Source organism: Schistocerca cancellata, chromosome 2 (genome assembly GCF_023864275.1).
Source record: "Schistocerca cancellata isolate TAMUIC-IGC-003103 chromosome 2, iqSchCanc2.1, whole genome shotgun sequence".
Classification (NCBI taxonomy): Eukaryota; Metazoa; Arthropoda; class Insecta; order Orthoptera; family Acrididae; genus Schistocerca; species Schistocerca cancellata.
The window spans coordinates 141,162,659-141,182,436 of NC_064627.1; the positions used below are offsets into that span (position 1 = coordinate 141,162,659).

The 19,778-nt window shown below is 43.0% G+C and overlaps 1 protein-coding gene across 1 annotated transcript in view; it reads right to left on the bottom strand.

Annotated features, from left to right (window-relative positions):
• Nucleotides 1-18,659, bottom strand: part of LOC126161423 (platelet-activating factor acetylhydrolase-like) — an 84,812-nt gene extending 66,153 nt beyond the window's left edge. The window contains exon 1 of the mRNA XM_049917222.1: nucleotides 18,422-18,659. Coding sequence (XP_049773179.1) covers nucleotides 18,422-18,554 — 133 coding nt within the window. The 5' untranslated portion in view covers nucleotides 18,555-18,659. The remainder of the gene's footprint in view (nucleotides 1-18,421) is intronic.
• Nucleotides 18,660-19,778: the final 1,119 nt, after the last annotated feature.

A 19,778-nucleotide genomic window follows, 5' to 3' on the forward strand; every position in this document is an offset into this window, starting at 1 on the left:
CTGTGACTGTGAAGCATGGATTGCTGAGGAATGGCGCCGCATTGTTCTCAGAAATTAATCCCGGATGACTTTCCTCGAGTATGTCAACGACTTGGGAAGAGGACCTATTCGTCCAATGTTTTGCAGGAAAACAGCGGTGTTACCCGCGGCGTCATGTATGGGAAGCCATTGGGTATGATTTCAAGTCACGGCTGTCAGTCATCGACGGAACTCTGACGGCACAATAGTGTGTCACGGACATCCTGCATCCTCGTCTACATCTACATCTACATCCATACTCCGCCAGCCACCTGACGGTGTGTGGCGGAGGGTGCTTTGAGTACGTCTATCGGTTCTCCCTTCTATTCCAGTCTCGTATTGTTCGTGGAAAGAAAGATTGTCGGTATGCCTCTATGTGGGCTCTAATCTCTCTGATTTTATCCTCATGGTCTCTTCGCGAGATATACGTAGGAGGGAGCAATATACTGCTTGACTCCTCGGTGAAGGTATGTTCTCGAAACTTCAACTAAAGCCCGTCTCGAGCTACTGAGCGTCTCTCCTGCAGAGTCTTCCACTGGAGTTTATCTATCATCTCCGTAACGCTTTCGCGATTACTAAAGGATCCTGTAACGAAGCGCGCTGCTCTCCGTTGGATCTTCTCTATCTCTTCTATCAACCCTATATGGTACGGGTCCCACACTGGTGAGCAATATTCAAGCAGTGGGTGAACAAGTGTACTTCTCATGTGGAAGAATCATAGTGTTATTTTACAACAGGATAACGCTCGTCCACACACGGCACGTGTCTCTATGAACTGTTTACGTGATGTGAGATACTTCCCATGACCAGCAAAACATGTGTGTAAGCTGATTCATTCAACACCATTTCGATTGAAAACGTACCAGTGCTATACGAAATTTACAAATAACTAAATCGTCACGCTATACCATTTGATATTGTTTATAGCTATTTCCCGTCTTAAGTGCATGTTAAGATTTGTACGAGGTCTGTTCAAAAAATGTCAGAACTTTGTCCACAAAATATTTCTACGCTTATCTCCTCCTTACTGTGCTTGGTTTCCTTAAAAATACTTTCCTCCGCGATTGATAAACCGCTCCCAGTCCGGAAGTAATCTCGGTACACCTCTTTCTGGATCACGCGAAGCCCCATCTGCGAATTTTCTTTTATCTCCTCTATCGTTGCGATCTTCGTCCTTTCAACGCGGTTTTCGCAAGCTATGCGACACGACGCTCTACTCTATACGGCACTGAACAATAACGAACAGACATACAACAGTGACACTTCCGGCAGTTTCACATTAAGCATAGGCGAGTGCAGAGACGCCAACTGCATTTCCAACAACCATTGCCGCGAAATTACGAATGTCCGGGGACTTTTTGAACAGACCTTGAAGGTATTCGGGAAGAGTGGGACATTCGACACTTTCCATCCCTTTCATTTCCACACTTGTCAGTAATAACACAACCACATCGCAGTATTGTACAAGGACACAAAGCACAAATAGTCTCTTGACACACTGCGTCGAAGAGAGAAAGTGGGGAAACTGCCGTAAGAAACAGCTTCGTACGCCTACAAAGCGAGTCGCAACATTCTGTTTCGAACTAATGGCTAGAACAGCCAACGTGTTTTATCACCCAGACAGATGCACTAGTCAGCAATGCGTAACAGCTGCCGACGAGTCATTACCGCTACTGTTCGTGGCAGTGGCCCTTATGTTGACGGCGGTAGGAAGTTCCCCACAGAAAAAAAAAAAATCGGTGGACCGAAGAAGCAAGCTTTTGAACAGGCCATGCGCTAACAAAGTTTAAGATTCACCTCAGTTTGCTTCGTGCCAGTAAAGACATAGACCAGCACGCAAAACAAACACGACAATGCAAAATAAAAGGTTGAATTTTCTAGTGCAAAATTGAACTTTCAACCCTCCCCCTCTTTTTGTAGCCGTGAGGTACGAAATGAATACAGTTCACATAAAAAGCGATGAGAGGAAAGTATGTGGCATCATTAGCGAAGGCTGCCAGGCGCATTTTGGTGTAACATCTAGAAAAAGGAAGAATGAAGATTTGGTGTTGATGTCCCATCGGCGACGATGATGTTAAGAGGCGCAACACATGAGATGCACGGAAACCACATAAGACAAGGAATAAATATATTGTGCATAAAATGTGCATCCGTTGCTCCTTTCGCCGTCACTGATCACTGTACAACGAGGGTTGCCCAGAACACCCCATTCACTGTTGATCGATATTAACGTGAGCTCAAATATGAATACCATAAACTCAAAAAAACCTTCAGTGAGCGATGAGAAATAGCGTTTTGTTACATATTGTGAAAGGAAGTTAAGGGAAAAGATATGTAACGGAAGATTTGATTAGTTGGTTCCAAGAGCTGAAGCCGACTGTAACTGAATACCTCACAAGAAATTCCTGACAGGCTCGTAACTTGTGCAGTAGATTTCATTAGAGCAGCACCAGAATTTAAGTCAACCAATCTGCATTAAATGAGGCGCTGTAAGACGATCAGTGTGGGATTGTACATCAGGCTGACACTCAGTCATTTCGTGAACAGTTACGATTATTCACTGAGTCTGTCATTAATCGTTTTCCGTTTATTAAAAAACTAAGAACTTTCAAGGACAAAAATGGTTCAAATGGCTCTGAGCACTATGGGACTCAACTGCTGAGGTCATTAGTCCCCTAGAACTTAGAACTAGTTAAACCTAACTAACCTAAGGACATCACAAACATCCATGCCCGAGGCAGGATTCGAAACTGCGACCGTAGCGGTCTTGCGGTTCCAGACTGCAGCGCCTTTAACCGCACGGCCACTTCGGCCGGCTTTCAAGGACAGACAGAGTGATCACAATGTCCTATTACTCAGTATGTATTTCGTGAGTGTTACTGAATTGCTGTTTTTTTCTCGTTGCAAGTGAAGATATACATCTAAAACGTGGTTGATGGGGCCACCTACACCATTAAGGAAGGAATCGTAATGAGCAGTGGGTTCACAAGCAACCACATAGGGTAAAACGAGTGAGAGATATTGAGCACGATTTCACTGTAGGGTTTCAGAAATCTTCCCCCACCAAAACCAACAGTTTTACGAAAAAAAAGCTTTTTGCAACAGGTTGCACTAAAAATAAACCCCTCTGAGGGCGTCCAGGCACAAGCCTGGAAACTCGCGTGGAGGCTGCAGTGTCTGTCGATCGTTTGCCAAAAGAAGTCCATTCGTAAGTCACAGGAATCAGGAGTTTCAAACTCGGCATTACAAAAACATACGAACAATGAACTGAAGTTAAAGGCATTTACACCTTCGTATGTAAACGAACTGAGTGATAATGCTGTGCAGATACGTCATAAGGCCTGTGGGCGAATGGTCGATGTTTTAACAACACTTTCTTCAAGGAGAAAAGAGTTTTTCTCAGTCAAGGGTGAAATACTCGCAGTCCAAAAAGCAAGAAACATTTATTTATAAAGAAAAACAACATTTTTATGAAGAATCTGAACACAACTCATCACATCTCATGCATTACATCGCCTGCGATGTCTGGAACCCACTGGCTAGGTCCACATTTCTTTGACGCTGTTGTGAATCGGAGTCCGTATCTCACGATGTCACGTCATTGTTTTTACTCTACACCTGGAACCTCGGGAACAAATCGGTCGTGCACAGTTCCAGCAGAATGGAGAACCAGCCCATTATTCTATCGCTATCTCAATGTGATATTTCGTGATAAACGGATTGGACATCGGTCTGTCCATTTGCCTGCACCTTTGGAATGGTCATCCCCAAATAATGAACTGTTATCTTGCGACATTGTATTTTGGGGCTTTGTTAAACAGAAGGTTTCTGCCACACGTTACGAGACAGTTGACGAACTTAAGGGTGCTCTTCGACGCGCATTTACTGCCATCACGCCAGCGATGTTGAGGAGAACGTCACATCGAACGGAGAGGGAAATCTTATTCTTTTATGAAAACGATAGTGTACACACAGCTACTCTAGAATAAGTACACTGAAGAGCCAAAGAAATCAGCACACCTGCCTAATATCGTGTAGGACCCCCGTGAGCACGCAGAAGTCCCGCAACACGACGTGACATCGGCTCGGCTAATGTCTGAAGCTGTGCTGGAGGCAAATGACACCATGAATCGTGCAGGGCTGTCCATAAACCCGTAAGAATACGAAGGATGAAGATCTCTTCTGAACAGAACGTTGCGACGCATTCCAGATTCTAAACATTCTGCGTGGTGTCTGTTTGTTCTATATCGTGTCTCCCTACCACTTTCGCGCAACGACGCTCTGAGCGTGTTTTTTAGGGAATTGACTAATTTGAACCTGGGACCTGTTGCTGGTAAGGAGACGCCAGACCACACATGACATGTAGAATTCAGAAGAGTTCAGTGAGATTAGCGATGATATAACCAAATACTTAATGAATTCAGCGTCAGCTCCACTGCACTCCCTGTAAAAGAATCTTAATACTAACTAAATTTAGTGGAAGGGGTTCAAGGCTTTTCTATTTTTAGTTAGCTGGTAAAATAACGTCGAAAAAGCAGTTAAGTTTACCATTGGAAATTTTATTCTACTCACAAAACATTGTTTATAAATTGCACTATTGATAAAAGGAAATGTTTTAATACAGGATGGTAAAAACCGACTGCGTTCAACAAAAATGTGAACGAATATTCCCTGAATGGGTTTCCAAGTTCTACAATGGATCGAAGGATGACCTATGCCATATCACATCTATAATCTAGGTTTAATTTAAGTTTCACAAAAGAGAAAACTATCAAAATGGTCTACAGTGACCCTCAATTATCTTTAATTACTTATCTAACTTGTCGTAAATTACAGTGGCTGATGTGGCTTCTCAATAACTATATAACAGAAAAATCATCGCGTTTCAGATTTTTACTTCAAGCGGTAAATGTGAACACCATGAGCTTTAATTGACGATCGACACTAGTATTACGTAAAGGGGATGTAACAGATGAGACTTCTGCAGTTCTGAGTGAAGCCTTATGCGCTCAAAAATGCGGCATCGCGTGCGTTCATTACCTTGTCGGTGTTCGTCAGGGGGCGGCGACCGGCGCAGCTCCGTCCAGCTCGCCCTCTCGGAAGCAACTCCCTCCTAACTTCTCCTTACTACAATTTACCGAAGTTGGTTAAAAAAAAAAACTATCTGGCTGTGTTTTCATCTGACCAATCAGGGTCTCAATGTTAACCTTAAGCTCCGCCTACAAAAATTCTGTCTATCCAATGAGAAACGTTATACTTTTCGTGGTGGGGCAATGTTTTTAAAGATTGCAACGTAACAGAGACGCGAAAAAGTCTCACGCTAAAACTTGCAGCTGGTGTGGTCCTTTTAGCGTTATCGTAAGATCTATACTGTTCTTCTGGAGGGCTCTATCTTTTAACATGGGCTGGGGGGTGGTCCTAACGTAACAGAGACGCGGAAAAGTCTCACGCTGAAACACTTGCGGGTGGTGTAGTCCTAGCAGTTAGCTGGCGACGTGGGTGTCCGTCCCTTATCGCAGGGCCTTCCAGCTTAACACGGTTCTGCTCTCGGCTTCTGTTCTCGTTTCTCCCCTCGGAACTGCTTCTGTCTCACGGTGGGAAGGTATGACACGCATTTAGGCATTCTTGTGTTAGTCTGTGGTATTCCATTTGCTCACTCGTTACTCGTATTACTTTGGTTAATTTAATGTCACGATTTATTCGGAGCTATGTGACATACTACTGGATTTGCTTATCATGTCAGGGTTTTCATGGAAGGTGTTGGATTTGCCTGACACCTTACAAGATATGCTCAATAATGTTCACGTCTGGGGAGTTTGGTGGCCAGAGGAAGTGTTTAAACTCAGAAGAGTATTCCTAGGACCACTATGTAGCAATTCTGGACGTGTGGGGTGTCGCGTTGTCCTACGGGAACTGCCCAAGTCAGTCGGAATGCTCAATGGACATGAATGGAAGCAGGTGATCAGACAGGACTCTTACGTAAGTGCCACTTGTCAAAGTCGTATGTAGACGTATCAGGGGACCCACGTCACTCCAACTGCACACACCTCACACCATTACAGAGCCTCCACTAGCTTGAACAGTCCCCTGCTGACATGCAGGGTCCATGGGTTCATGAGGTTGTCTCGATACCTGTACACGTCCATCCCCTCGATACAATTTGAAACGAGACAACATGTTTCCATTCATCAACAGTCTAATGTCGGTGTTGACGGGCCCAGGTGAGGCGTAAGGCTTTGTGTCGTGCAGTCATCAGGGGTAAACAAGTGGACCTTCGGCTCCGAAAGCCCATATCGATGATGTTTCGTTGAATGGTACGCACACTGACACTTGTTGATGACCCACGAAGGAAATCTGCAGCAATTTTCGGAAGGGTTGCACTTCTATCACGTTGAACGATTCTCTTCGGTCGTCATTGGTCCCGCTCTTTCAGGATCTTTTTCCGGCCACAGAGATGTCGGAGATTTTATGTTTTACCGGGTTCCTGATATTCACAGTAAACTCGTGAAACGGTCGTACGGGAAAATCCCCACTTTATCGCTACCTCGGAGATGATGTGTCCCATCACTCGTGCTCCGACTATAACACCACGTTCAAACTCACTTAAATCTTGATAACCTGCTATTGTAGTAGCAGTAACCAATCTAACAACTGTACCAGACACTTGTTGTCTTATACAGGGTGTTACAAAAAGGTACGGCCAAACTTTCAGGAAACGTTCCTCACACACAAAGAAAGAAAATATGTTATGTGGACATGTGTCCGGAAACGCTTACTTTCCATGTTAGAGCTCATTTTATTACTTCTCTTCAAATCACATTAATAATGGAATGGAAACACACAGCAACAGAACGTACCACCGCGACTTCAAACACTTTGTTACAGGAAACGTTCAAAATGTCCTCCGTTAGCGAGGATAGATGCATCCACCCTCCGTCGCATGGAATCCCTGATGCGCTGATGCAGCCCTGGAGAATGGCGTATTGTATCACAGCCGTCCACAATACGAGCACGAAGAGTCCATACATTTGGTACCGGGGTTGCGTAGACAAGAGCTTTCAAATGCCCCCATAAATGAAAGTCAAGAGGGTTGAGGTCAGAAGAGCGTGGAGGCCATAGAATTGGTCCGCCTCTACCAATCCATCGGTCACCGAATCTGTTGTTGAGAAGCGTACGAACACTTCGACTGAAATGTGCAGGAGCTCCATCGTGCATGAACCACATGTTGTGACGTACTTGTAAAGGCACATGTTCTAGCAGCACAGGTAGAGTATCCCATATGAAATCATAATAACGTGCTCCATTGAGCGTAGGTGGAAGAACATGGGGCCCAATCAAGACATGACCAAGAATTCCTGCCCATCGTTCACGGAAAATGTGTGTTGATGACGTGATTGCACAATTGCGTGCGGATTATCGTCAGCCCACACATGTTGATTGTGAAAATTTACAATTTGATCACGTTGGAATGAAGCCTCATCCGTAAAGAGAACATTTGCACTGAAATGAGGATTGACACATTATTGGACGAACCATTCGCAGAAGTGTACCCCTGGAGGCCAATCAGCTGCTAGTAGTGCCTGCACACGCTGTACATGGTACGGAAACAATTGGTTCTCCCGTAGCAGTCTCCATACAGTGACGTGGTCAACGTTACCTTGTACAGCAGCAACTTCTCCGACGCTGACATTAGGATTATCGTCAACTGCACGAAGAATTGCCTCGTCCATTGCAGGTGTCCTCGTCGTTCTAGGTCTTCCCCAGTCGCGAGTCATACGCTGGAATGTTCAGTGCTCCCTAAGACGCCGATCAATTGCTTCGAACGTCTTCCTGTCGGGACACCTTCGTCCTGGAAATCTGTCTCGATACAAACGTACCGCGCCACGGCTATTACCCCGTGCTAATCCATACATCAAATGGGCATCTGCCAACTCCGCATTTGTAAACATTGCACTGACTGCAAAACCACGTTCATGATGAACACTAACCTGTTGATGCTACGTACTGATGTGCTTGATGCTAGTACTGTAGAGCAATGAGTCGCATGTCAACACAAGCACCGAAGTCAACATTACCTTCCTTCAATTGGGCCAACTGGCGGTGAATCGAGGGAGTACAGTACGTACTGACGAAACAAATGAGCTCTAACATGGAAATTAAGCGTTTCCGGACACATGTCCACATAACATCTTTTCTTTATTTGTGTGTGAGGAATGTTTCCTGGAAGTTTGGCCGTACCTTTTTGTAACACCCTGTATACACGTTGCTGACCGCAGTGCCGTACTGTCTGTCTGTTTACATGCTTATACCAGTTTCTTTGGCGCTTCAGTGTAACAAAGAATAGTCACACTACTTCAAAGTTGGCCTCTTCCAAGATCCCACATATACAATGCGACCACCTATGAATATGTAGACACACAATAGGGGGTAATGAGACTTCGTGATCAGTCTGCAGAATACTGATCTAGGCGATTCACAAGTACCGAACGAGTTCCATTGTGCCTTTGTTCTTTCGAACGGGGGAAACGCTAGTGTACTTGACTTTTGATCCAGTGACGTTGCGCTGCTTCGTGAATTCTGCAGTTGCCATTCTGGATTGTCTTGGCGATTCTTTGAATTCCTTGTCACCAAATAGTATGTTACTGGTTTGGCGGCAGCGTTATTTGTAATTCTTGGAACGTTCGGTATATTCATACACAAGTTTATTGACTCAAAACACAAAGCAGTAATTCTGCGGGAGCGTGAACGTAGCAAATTAACAACTGAATACAAAACAGAGTCACAGCAGTTCTATACCTACTTAGAAATTCTATTAAAATGTAGAAGAGCTCAGATAAAACACTTAAAAAAACTAAACTCCGCCAGAACGGGCCACGGAGGCTTAACGCTACCGACCGGCCGCCGTGCCATCCTGAGCCCACAGGCGTCACTGGATGCGGATATGGAGGGTCATGTGGTCAGCACACCGCTCTTCCGGTCTTATGTCAGTTTACGAGTCCGGAGCCGCTACTTTTCAATCAAGTAGCTCCTCACAAGGGAACCTCCCCATCGCACCCCCCTTCAGATTTAGTTATAAGTTGGCACAGTGGATAGGCCTTGAAAACCTGAACACAGATCAATCGAGAAAACAGGAAGAAGTTGTGTGGAACTACGAAAAAAATAAGCAAAATATACAAACTGAGTAGTCCATGTGCAAGATATGCAACATCGAGGACAGTCGAATCTCAGGAGTGCCGTGGTCCCGTGGTTAACGTGAGCACCTTCCGAACGCGAGATCCTTGGTTCAAGTCTTCCCTCGAGTGAAAATTTTACTTTCTTCATTTTCGCAGAGTTATGATCTGTCCGTTCGTTCATTGACGTCTCTGTTCACTGTAATTAGTTTAGTGTCTGTGTTTTGCGACGGCACCGAAAAACTGTGCGATTAGTAGACGAAAGGACGTGCCTCTACAATGGGATTATCACACCCACAAGAAAACATAGATCGGGCAAGATAGAAGAATCTTTTTACCCATTCGCCAAGTGTACAAGTTAGGTGGGTCGACAACATATTCCTGTCATGTGACGCACATGCCGTCACGAGTGTCTTATAGAATATATCAGACGTGTTTTTCTGTGGAGGAATCGGTTGACCTATAACCTTGCGATCAAATGTTTTTGGTTCCCATTGGAGAAGCACGTCCTTTCGTCTACTAATCGCACGGTTTTGCGGTGCTGTCGCAAAACACAGACACGAAACTTATTACAGTGAACAGAGACGTCAGTGAACGAAAGGACAGATCATAACTTTGCGAAAATAAAGAAAGTAAAATTTTCAGTCGAGGGGAGACTTGAACAAAGGACCTCGCGATCTACAGCTGCTCACGCTAACCACGGGACCACGGCGCTCGTGTGCTCCCACTACCCTTGATGTTGCTTATGTTGCACGTGGACTACTCAGTTTGTATATTTTGCTTATTTTTTTCATAGTTCCACACAACTTCTTCCTGTTTTCTCGATTGATCTGTGTTCAGGTTTTCAAGGCCTATCCACTGTGCCAACTTATAACTAAATCTGAGGGGGGTGCGATGGGGAGGTTCCCTTGTCAGTTTGCTTCACAAGGGCTGAGTGCACCCCGCTTGCAAACAGCGCTCGGCAGATCGGATGGTTACCCATCCACGTGTTAGCTCAGCCCGACAGCGCTTAACTTCGCTGACCTGACGAGAACTGATGTTACCATTGCGGCAAGGTCGTCGGCAGATATAACACTTAGCAAACAAAATAATCTGTTAGAAGCTACATTGATAAATAACTATCAACAAACTGCCGGAAACTATTTGTGCTTACTCGTGCTAAATTTAACGCAAAATAAACTGCTGCTCTGAGAAAATTTGCTGCTTCCTCAGTTACAGCGAACAGCATCTGTTTATCTTGTATTAATGGCTTAATATCAACGTGATCACACTGGTATCCAATTTATAACCCTGTGTGAGCTCGATACGTCTGAAGACCGTAGCGTAAAAATATAGGATGCTACTCAGAACACCAGACAATAAGGCAAAGTGTACATGAAACTTACTTTTTGTATCATCATTTTGTAAAGCGCAGTTAACTAAAACAGATGTTTGTTACTAGCGATAAATACTATTAAAGAGTAAGCGTGCTTGGAAGTGAGCAAAAATGTCCAAGGTCTTTGAAGAGGCCTGTACGAGATGTTTGCTTATTTACTTTACGCAGTGTTCTTGCTGCTTGCTTTTCCTGAACTAATACCTCCTTTATTTGCTTTAAGTGTTTTACCTCAGACGATAATTCCGCAAGAAAATAATGAACGAAAGAATGTAAAACTCATTAGCGCCCCGAATCTTAAATCAAAGAAATGAGAGAAGTTTCCAAGTGCAAAACATGCCCTCTTTGCTTTTACTGAACTAATACCTCCTTTATTTGCCTTAAGTGCTTTACCCCAGACGATATTTCCGCAAGAAAATAATGAACGAAAGAATGTAAAATACATTAGCGCCCCGATTATTAAGTCAACAAAATGAGAGAAACTTATAAGTGCAAAACATGCCAAATTGGGCTTCTTGGTTGCTTCATGTATCTGTTGCCTCCGTTCTAACTTCCAGATAGATTCTTCGGAAATTCACACAATGTGTCATGCAACGTATGCCTACTAACACCTACGTCTGGTCTCAGCGGACGGTTTCTATTTGTCCTTGTTCGATTAAGAATTAAACTGTTTGCTGTTACATGAATTCTCGCCCTCTTTGTTGAGCAAGTGCTGTCTGCTAAACTAAGCAAGCTTCTGCAATATCTTTTTACACTTCAAATAAATATATTGCCAAGGTCTAAGGATTTATAATATCCCTAATTTTGTATGCTTCTAAAGATGAAAAATTAATTTGTCGGATCAGGTAATGCATAACAAAAATTATTTGAAACTGGTGGCTGAAATTTATCCTGAAAAAAATAATATTTCAGTTGCTGCAAATTACAGCCACGAATAAAATATTTCTGGGATTAGTTTGATTCCACCTAACCTAACCTAACCTAACCTAACCTGACGCAGTCTGTCAATGTGAATCCCTTGGTTCTGTTATGAAAGTAAGACTCGATCCATGTAAGAGCGATGCCATAGAACCGCAGTTTCCCATGTAGAATTTTGTGTCTGCACAATCAGAAGTTTTAATAACGTTGCACAACAGACACCGTTAAACGATAGCGACAATGTCCTTGAGACTTCCTACGGTCACACAAAAAAAGCAGAACGTTTCACAGCTGAGGCACAGATAAAAAGGTATATCGGAATTTTCTTAGCTAACACTATCTTACTCGCTCGTTATTGTGCTTTTTAACATGTGCAACTTATCACTGTTTCCAAACGAACAGCGTGGTCTAACCTTCAGTAACGCGAAAAGATAATAACAAGGAGTTGCGGCCTGTATTGCATGTTGCCACCTATAAGTCTACGGGCATTCCTTAGCAATAGTGATGTGACTTATCGGAAAATGTTAATGTGTATCCATTTCGAGTCTTATTTCACTCCGATGATTTATAATACAAAACACGAAAATGGGTGAAATTTGTTTGCGTTTTATCGACTTATTTCACCCTTAATTTCGTTCATCACATTAGATGTTTTGGGAAGGCCTGCAGAGGTGTCATTCATTATTTACATAATGAAAACTGCACCAGTTACTTATTTTTTGCTGCTTAGCACAACGCGTTTCGTGAATTTATTCTCATTTTTGTAGTGCGCATGTGCGGTTTGCATGTGTGCTTTTCTGTCCCTCTTTTAGAAGTTCCTGGTATTCTGCCTCCTCCATTATACAGAATATCACACACACCCAAATCATTATAGTGATGATTTGTATGTGTGTGATATGGAGGAGGCACAATACCTTCTAACTGCGAAAGGACGCAAGAGAGGCACAAAGGAACACATGCAAACAGAGCCAACCATTTTCGTGTAAACAAATGCGAAAATGCACTTGAAAATGAGAATAAATTCTCGAAATGCGTCGTACTAAGCAGCAAAAAATATGCAATTGTTGCAATTTTCATTATTTAAATCATTATTTCATCCTCCTGCAGTAATGACTAACGTGCCAGAAACTTCACATGATCCTTTCAGCTTTTTGCTTCACGGGTAGCGGATTTTCCTATCTTTACCCCAGTGTATCGATACACCACCAGATATCTACGCTGACAAGGTTGACATTACTTTAGTCATCACCGGAAGACAACTCATAATCGGAACTTCACATTTAGAAGACAGGAAAATAACTCAGAATCCACATCAACGATCGCATCAGGGACAGAATCAGCGACATTTCAGGTGATGGCTTCTTGCTTTAGCTGTATGGAAGTGGGCTGCACTACTTGAAGCTGTAAATAAGTAACTGCTAACAAATACTGTCTTGTTTGTTAATGACAAAGCAAATTAAAGCTATCTTTTTCAGTCAGTATAACGCATCGAGAGTAGCACCAAATGCCTTACAAACAAACGCCTAGCATTCTAGAGAAACAGGGAGACAGCTTCCGTAGTGCTGTAGCGGAGACATAAAAAGAGAACTCCAGTACAATGAGCGTTGCTTCAAACCTCTAAAAGTCACTTTCTTCAACTGGTGTCACATACGGCTGTAACAAGTCATTGTTATTATGTAACACATCTCACTACGCGTTTAGGTAAGTGACCAAACATTTTAGTGGCAGCAGTGTGCGCCCCTTTTTGTGCTAAAGCAACCTTAAAGTGGAATAATGAATGCCATTTATTCTTCTGGTATTAAAATTTTGTACATTTTGTTCCATTTCAACTGTAATGGGTTCTTTATGAGGCAATAAATACAGAGTGAAGCAGAGGCAAAATTCCTACTTCCTTGAACAGTCGTCTACATGATAATCGTGGGTGACACCACATGTTATTCTTATAGCAGGTTTTTAAGCAGTGAAGACTTTCTTTCTTAATGATGAGTTAACCCAGAGCATTATCCCAATGACATAATTGAATGAAAATATGCAAAATACAGTTCACTGATTGACGTCTCCTCAAGATTTGCAATAACCCGAAGTACAAATGTGGTAGAAGGAAGTTATTTTAGGAGTTTTAAAATGTTTCACCCAGTTTAAATTCTCATGAATACAGACACCGAAAGATTATTATTTCTCGCCATGTTACATTTATCATTGATACTGCATATCTACAGGTGCAGAACTGACTATGTTTCGAAATTGAGAGTGGGACCATTAGCAGAAAACAATGACTAATACCTTTTAAGAAGTTTACACACCATTTCTTCTGCTGCTGTTTATATGTTTAGATTGATCCGCAAAAATAACTACTTCTGCTTGTTGTAAATTAGGCGAATGTCGTTTACACACATGAGAAACGGCAGTGGACATAACACTGAGCCTTGTGGAACTTCATAAGAGAGCCTGTGACCAGCGAAACACAAAGCTACAGGTTATTCAAAAAGTTGTACATACAACATACACAAGCCTCATCGATATAAAATCCACCTCTTGGTGGCTGTATGGTGCTCTGAAATGAGTAGTGGAAAGTATTAAATTATAAATGTGACTGTTTACAGCAATTTGTACCAGGGTCATTCTAAAAATAAAGAAGGCTTGTTTCTCCAGAAATTTTTATTCAAGATAATTAAATGAAACTTAATTTACAACATATTTCAGTCGCTGCTCAAATTTAAACATTTATCGTTGCGCTCCACAGGGTTTCCTACGCCTTCTGCAAACTCAGTTGCCGCCAAGTTGTTGAACCAGTCACTAACGACCTCTTTCCGTTCATTGTCAATTCTATAGTGCTTTCTGACCAAAAAAATCCTTCAGTTTGTAGAAACGGCAGTACGGCGCATGTACAAAAGCTTCCCACTTAAACTGTCGCAGGAACCCCATGGTCAACAGAGAGAATGCGAGTGAGCGTTATAGTGATGAAACAAACTGCCGTCTGACAACAATCCACGTCATTGGTTTTGAACGGCGCGTCGTAGTCGGTGATGGGTGTGACAGTAGGTCGCTATCCCCCCTCTAGACATAAAGTCGATGGACAGGGCGCCCTTTCGATTCCAAAACAGTTTGGCTGTAACTTTCATGGTGCCCAGAATTTGTTTTGCTTTTTGGTTTTATTGAGGTCGTTATCATGCCATTTCACTGACTGTCTCTGGACTTTTGCACGACACCCAGATCACGTCACCAGTAACAATGTGGTTTAAAATCTGCTCTCCATCTTTGTCCTACTGATCGAGAAAAAATCAATACAGTTCCCATTCGTTGTTTATTGTGTTCATCTCTCAAAAGTCGAACCTTTTTCTGCATTCAGAAGCCGTATTATACTACGAATCTCACACTTGGTGGTATCGTTAATTTTGTCACACATTTTAGAATCGCACATATAAACTCAAACAGCCGTCCCTGCACGCTGTTTGACGTCACATCTACGACACGGCGCAGAAGGGAGTGGGGGGGGGGGGGGAGAGAGGGGAGGTTAGGGGGATGAGCTGAGCTGCTCGTCAGATCCAAACGTTATTTACTTTTAGAAGGATACCCGTACTTTTGATATTCATAACAGTCAGAGTCAAGTCTAACCTAGCATATTCTCATTTAAAGACATTTTCCACGTTTGAATGTTGGCTCGTATGCCTAAAGAATTAAGACCTTTGTCATTTTGTTTCACTTCCTCTGAGCCATCAAAGAGAGAGAGAGTGCGTAATAGTTATGGCATTAGATTCATATTTAAATTCTCATTTTGGTTGTTGTTCTTGTTGTTGTGGTCTTCAGTCCTGAGACTGGTTTGATGCAGTTCTCCATGCTACCCTGTCTTGTGCAAGCTTCTTCATCTCCAGTACTTACTGCAACATACATCCTTCTGAATCTGCTTGGTGTATTCATCTCTTGGTCTCCCTCTACGATTTTTACCCTCCACGCTGCCCTCCAATACTAAATTGGTGATCCCTTGATGCCTCAGAACATCTCCTACCAACCAGTCCCTTCTTCTAGTCAAGTTGTGCCACAAACTCCTCTTCTCCCCAATTCTATTCAATACCTCCTCATTAGTTATGTGATCATTTTGGTACTGTTCGTAAATCACTTTAGGGAAATACATGGTTGATCCAGAATGAGATTTTCACTCTGCAGCGGAGTGTTCGCTGATATGAAACTTCCTGGCAGATTAATACTGTGTGCCGGACCGAGACTCGAACTCGGGACCTTTTGCGGGCAAGTGCTCTACCAACTGAGTTACCCAAGCACGGCTCACGCTCCGTCCTCACAGCTTTACTTCTGCCAGTATCTCGTCTTCTACCTTCCAAATTTTACAGAAGCTCTCCTGCGAACGTTGCAGAACTAGAGACGAGATACTGGCAGAAGTAAAGCTGTGAGGACGAGGCGTGAGTCGTACTTGGGTAGCTCAGTTGGTAGAGCACTTGCCCGCGAAAGGCAAAGGTCCCGAGTTGGAGTCTCGGTCCGGTACACAGTTTTAATCTGCCAGGAAGTTTCAGATACAGGATTGGTTCCTACAGCAGGGTCAAGAGCGATTTCTCTCTTCATCCTAGTGCTTCTCCTCTTCTGATCTCGATGTTGATCGGATGTAAAACTCGGAATTCCTGTTCTTTGCGCCATAGCATTATTTGTCAGACGACGCAATGAAGATGCACAGAAATAGAATCCGGGAGGACTGCCCAACAAGGATGCGGTACAATAACGGTAATGTAAAGTTTCATTCACGGGCAGACGCTGTTAACTTGTCATCGACGCACAGATAAACAATTATGGCCCAGCGTCATCAGAACTCTGACGAAGTCAGTTTCGCATAGACTGCAAATACCACAAGCGTAAATGCTTCGGCAGCAACAGCATCTGTTTAAATACACGGTACACCTTTTTCAGAAGATGTAGCCGTGAGATGTCACACTAAGTAGGTCGATGTGACAATATTCGGAGATATTCTGTATTTATTCCCATACTTTTCCAGACATTCACATTAGCAATTTCTCCTTACACATTCACGTTAAAGACATAGTTCTTGGAACCAAAAAACCAAAATGCAAGACGTGCAAGACCTACGGAAGGAAGGAAGGAATGAGCATCTCGTCAACATGGATGTAATCAGAAATGGAGTATTAGTTCAGAGAGACGATTAGGAGGGCATGAAATCATCGTAGTCCTCTTGAATTAACCATGCAACCATTCAAACATTTACTATTAAAATCAGTCTTGATCACAAATTTATATATCCTGGTAACCGGTTTCGATTACACCTGTGGTCATCTTCAGACCAAAATGCTCTATGAGCAGGATTTACCACCAGAAGGAGGCTCCTGCTCATGCAGCATTTTGATCTGAAGGTGACCACAGGCGTGGTCGAAACCGGTTACCAGAATAAATAAATTTGCGATCAAGACTGATTTTAATAGTAACTATTAGTAATAACATTGATCGCTGTCTGCTCCCACGATGTATTCAAAAGTAATTATGCAACTATTCGTCTGAAATGATTAATGGCCAAATTTAACGACGAATAAGAGGAAGTGCTAACCATAATTTGCAGCTGGGAGCTGTACCTGGCTTGTAAACTCGCCAACAGGTATGCAGACTCGTCACAGCCATGCTTTGAAGTATTCATGGTGTAATTCAGGCTACGAAAACAATGGACAACCTACATATAGATGGAATGTAGAGGCTAGGTTGCATTATTCCAGACTTGTTATACCTTTGCAGGGCGAAGAACATGTACGTCTTAAACTTCGGACGCAACTTCAAATAAGTTACAGTAAATGTACCGTACGACTAAGCTCATATATTTCTTTACTCGAGTTCATAGCAATAAATACCGTAGCTTTTATTTTATCCTACACATTACAGTAAAGTGCTCGATGAAGGACGTTCCATCAAAGGTACTCAGAACCATTCGTAGGGAAAATTTAATCAGTCTGCAAAGGAAATTGCTTACAAAATAACTGTTATTAGCAAACCTAGAATATCGCTCCAATGTGTGGCGCTCGTACCACGTAGGACTAACTGGAGATATTGAATGTGTAAGAAGAAGGGCAGCACGAACGGTCACAGGTTTGTACGACCTCTGGAAATGAGTCACGGAGATACTGAAAAATCTGAAGACATGCGCAAAGTACCCTTTGAAATCTGACTACAAAATTTCAGGAACCTGCGTTAAGTGATGAATCCAGTAATATACTAAAACCCTCCAAGTATCGCTCCCGTGGGGGTAGCGAAGTCAGGGGTATACTAATTACAGAGAGCACAGACGCTTTTAAACAATCATTCTTCCCGTCCTTCAACCTTTATGGAACGTGAGGAAATACTTATAAATTGTGCAATGCTGTGTTTCCTCTGCCATGCACTTCACAATTGTTTGCTGTGTTGATATTTTGCACACGATGAAGATAGTGCAAAAAGAGCACGCATCTTGAATAATTACGTTGTCAATACGTTTCACACACTACTGCATTGTATCATTTCATATAAGCCGATCCCCAACTGTAAATTAATAATTAGGACGCATCTTGAATAATTGCGTTGTCAATACGTTTCACACACTACTGCATTCTATCATTTCAGATATGCCGATCCCCAACTGTAAATTAATAATTAGTACAACACTAACAGTGGGATTCGTGGGACGCTACACCACCATGAACTGTATACTACGGCGACACTGTACAGGTCCTACAGCAGTATTAAGCCCAAAGATGACACACACGAAAAACGGACGGGCAGGAGTCAGCGCTGTCAAAGCATTTTCCACTGTTACAGACTACGACCTATATACGCTTGCGTACGTAAAAAGCCGCTTTGCTGCTTTAGCAGATATGGAGACGCACGTAGTACCTCTTAATCAAAAACGTGAAACGAAAAGACACTTGGCGCGAAGAACAGTAAAAATTCAGTTTGTGCTTACCTTCTGCCTTCGGTAGACGCCGGCGCGATCTCCTGAGGACGTTGAGAAACATGTTCAACACTGAGGCTGCCGTAATACTGAAGATATATCTTGGAAACGAGGCACAAGGTCGAGATCGTTTACCGTCGAACATTTTTTACGTCATTTCCAACAGCCCACTGACAGGGCTCGAGTAGTCACGGGCATCTTGACTGTAGCCCCTCTCGCGGCACAGACCATCGACCCCACCTCTTCTACAGCGCCGTGCTGAATAATTACTTGCTGGGTGCCCCCTCTCTTTCTCCCATCCACCGCCCCACCTCATGCAATGACCTCGTACGCGCAGGCGCAGACGCGCTTCTGTGCGTCCAATTTCTCCGCCGCCACAGTGGAGGCGCGCGCGTCAGTTAGTTCGTGAGCGTCAGAGAGGAAGCTTGTAACTCAATGAGGCTGTGGGAGGATATGTCAACATTGAAAGGGCGTGTAGGTGCAAAACCGCTTCTACACCAGGCAATAGATTCTGCAGAACGGTGGAGTCCTTAAATTTGTGCCATCGGTCGTCTTAGCGAACTCGTCCAATCGTCAACCAACAGTTAACAAATGCATTTTCATTAATTCCCGTTTCTGCATTAACAGTTTGAGATGTTGTGACCGTATAATTTCAAAGAGATGTAAATAACAGCGCTCCGAAGGAAGTCGGTGGAATAAATTACCGGTACTATAAAAGTGAGAGGCAGCGGCTTTTTTTTCTGTGAAATAGAACAAAATGCGAAATGTATGCTTGTCTTGGTGAGCATATTGTTCATGGCTATTTTATGCTTTGACTTGATTATTGGTTCGTATAAATATCACAATATTGCAGTGCCTGTGTTATTCTGATTACAATGCAAAGTTCCTTTGGACATGTCTGCAGTGACCACAGCCGTTACGAAAAAATCAAATGAATTCGCAGTTGCGAATGACAACCATCAGCTGCAGAGTGGAATGACGACAATGAAAATTTGTGCACGTATTTTAATTGTCGTCATTCCATTCTACAGCTGATGGTAGTCCTTATTCGCAACTGCGAGTTCATTTGGTTTTAATCTATATAAAACGGCTAATATATAAACGTTTAATCAAGGTTCGTCTTTTATAGTGTACGGTTCCATTCGCATGTTGCGTATCTATCGGCTTTCAGGGGCAACAAAAATTTGATTTTCAGTATTTCACATAATTATTAGCCGAATTTAAGATTTTACAATGCTGTCATGCTCTGTTCACTAAGCGATAAATTTTGTGTTAGTATTACAGTTCGAAATCGTATGTCTGGAGGTAGAATAACTCACGGCGCGCGGATACCCAGGCTATATTCATCCAGTAAGAGATTGGGAACACT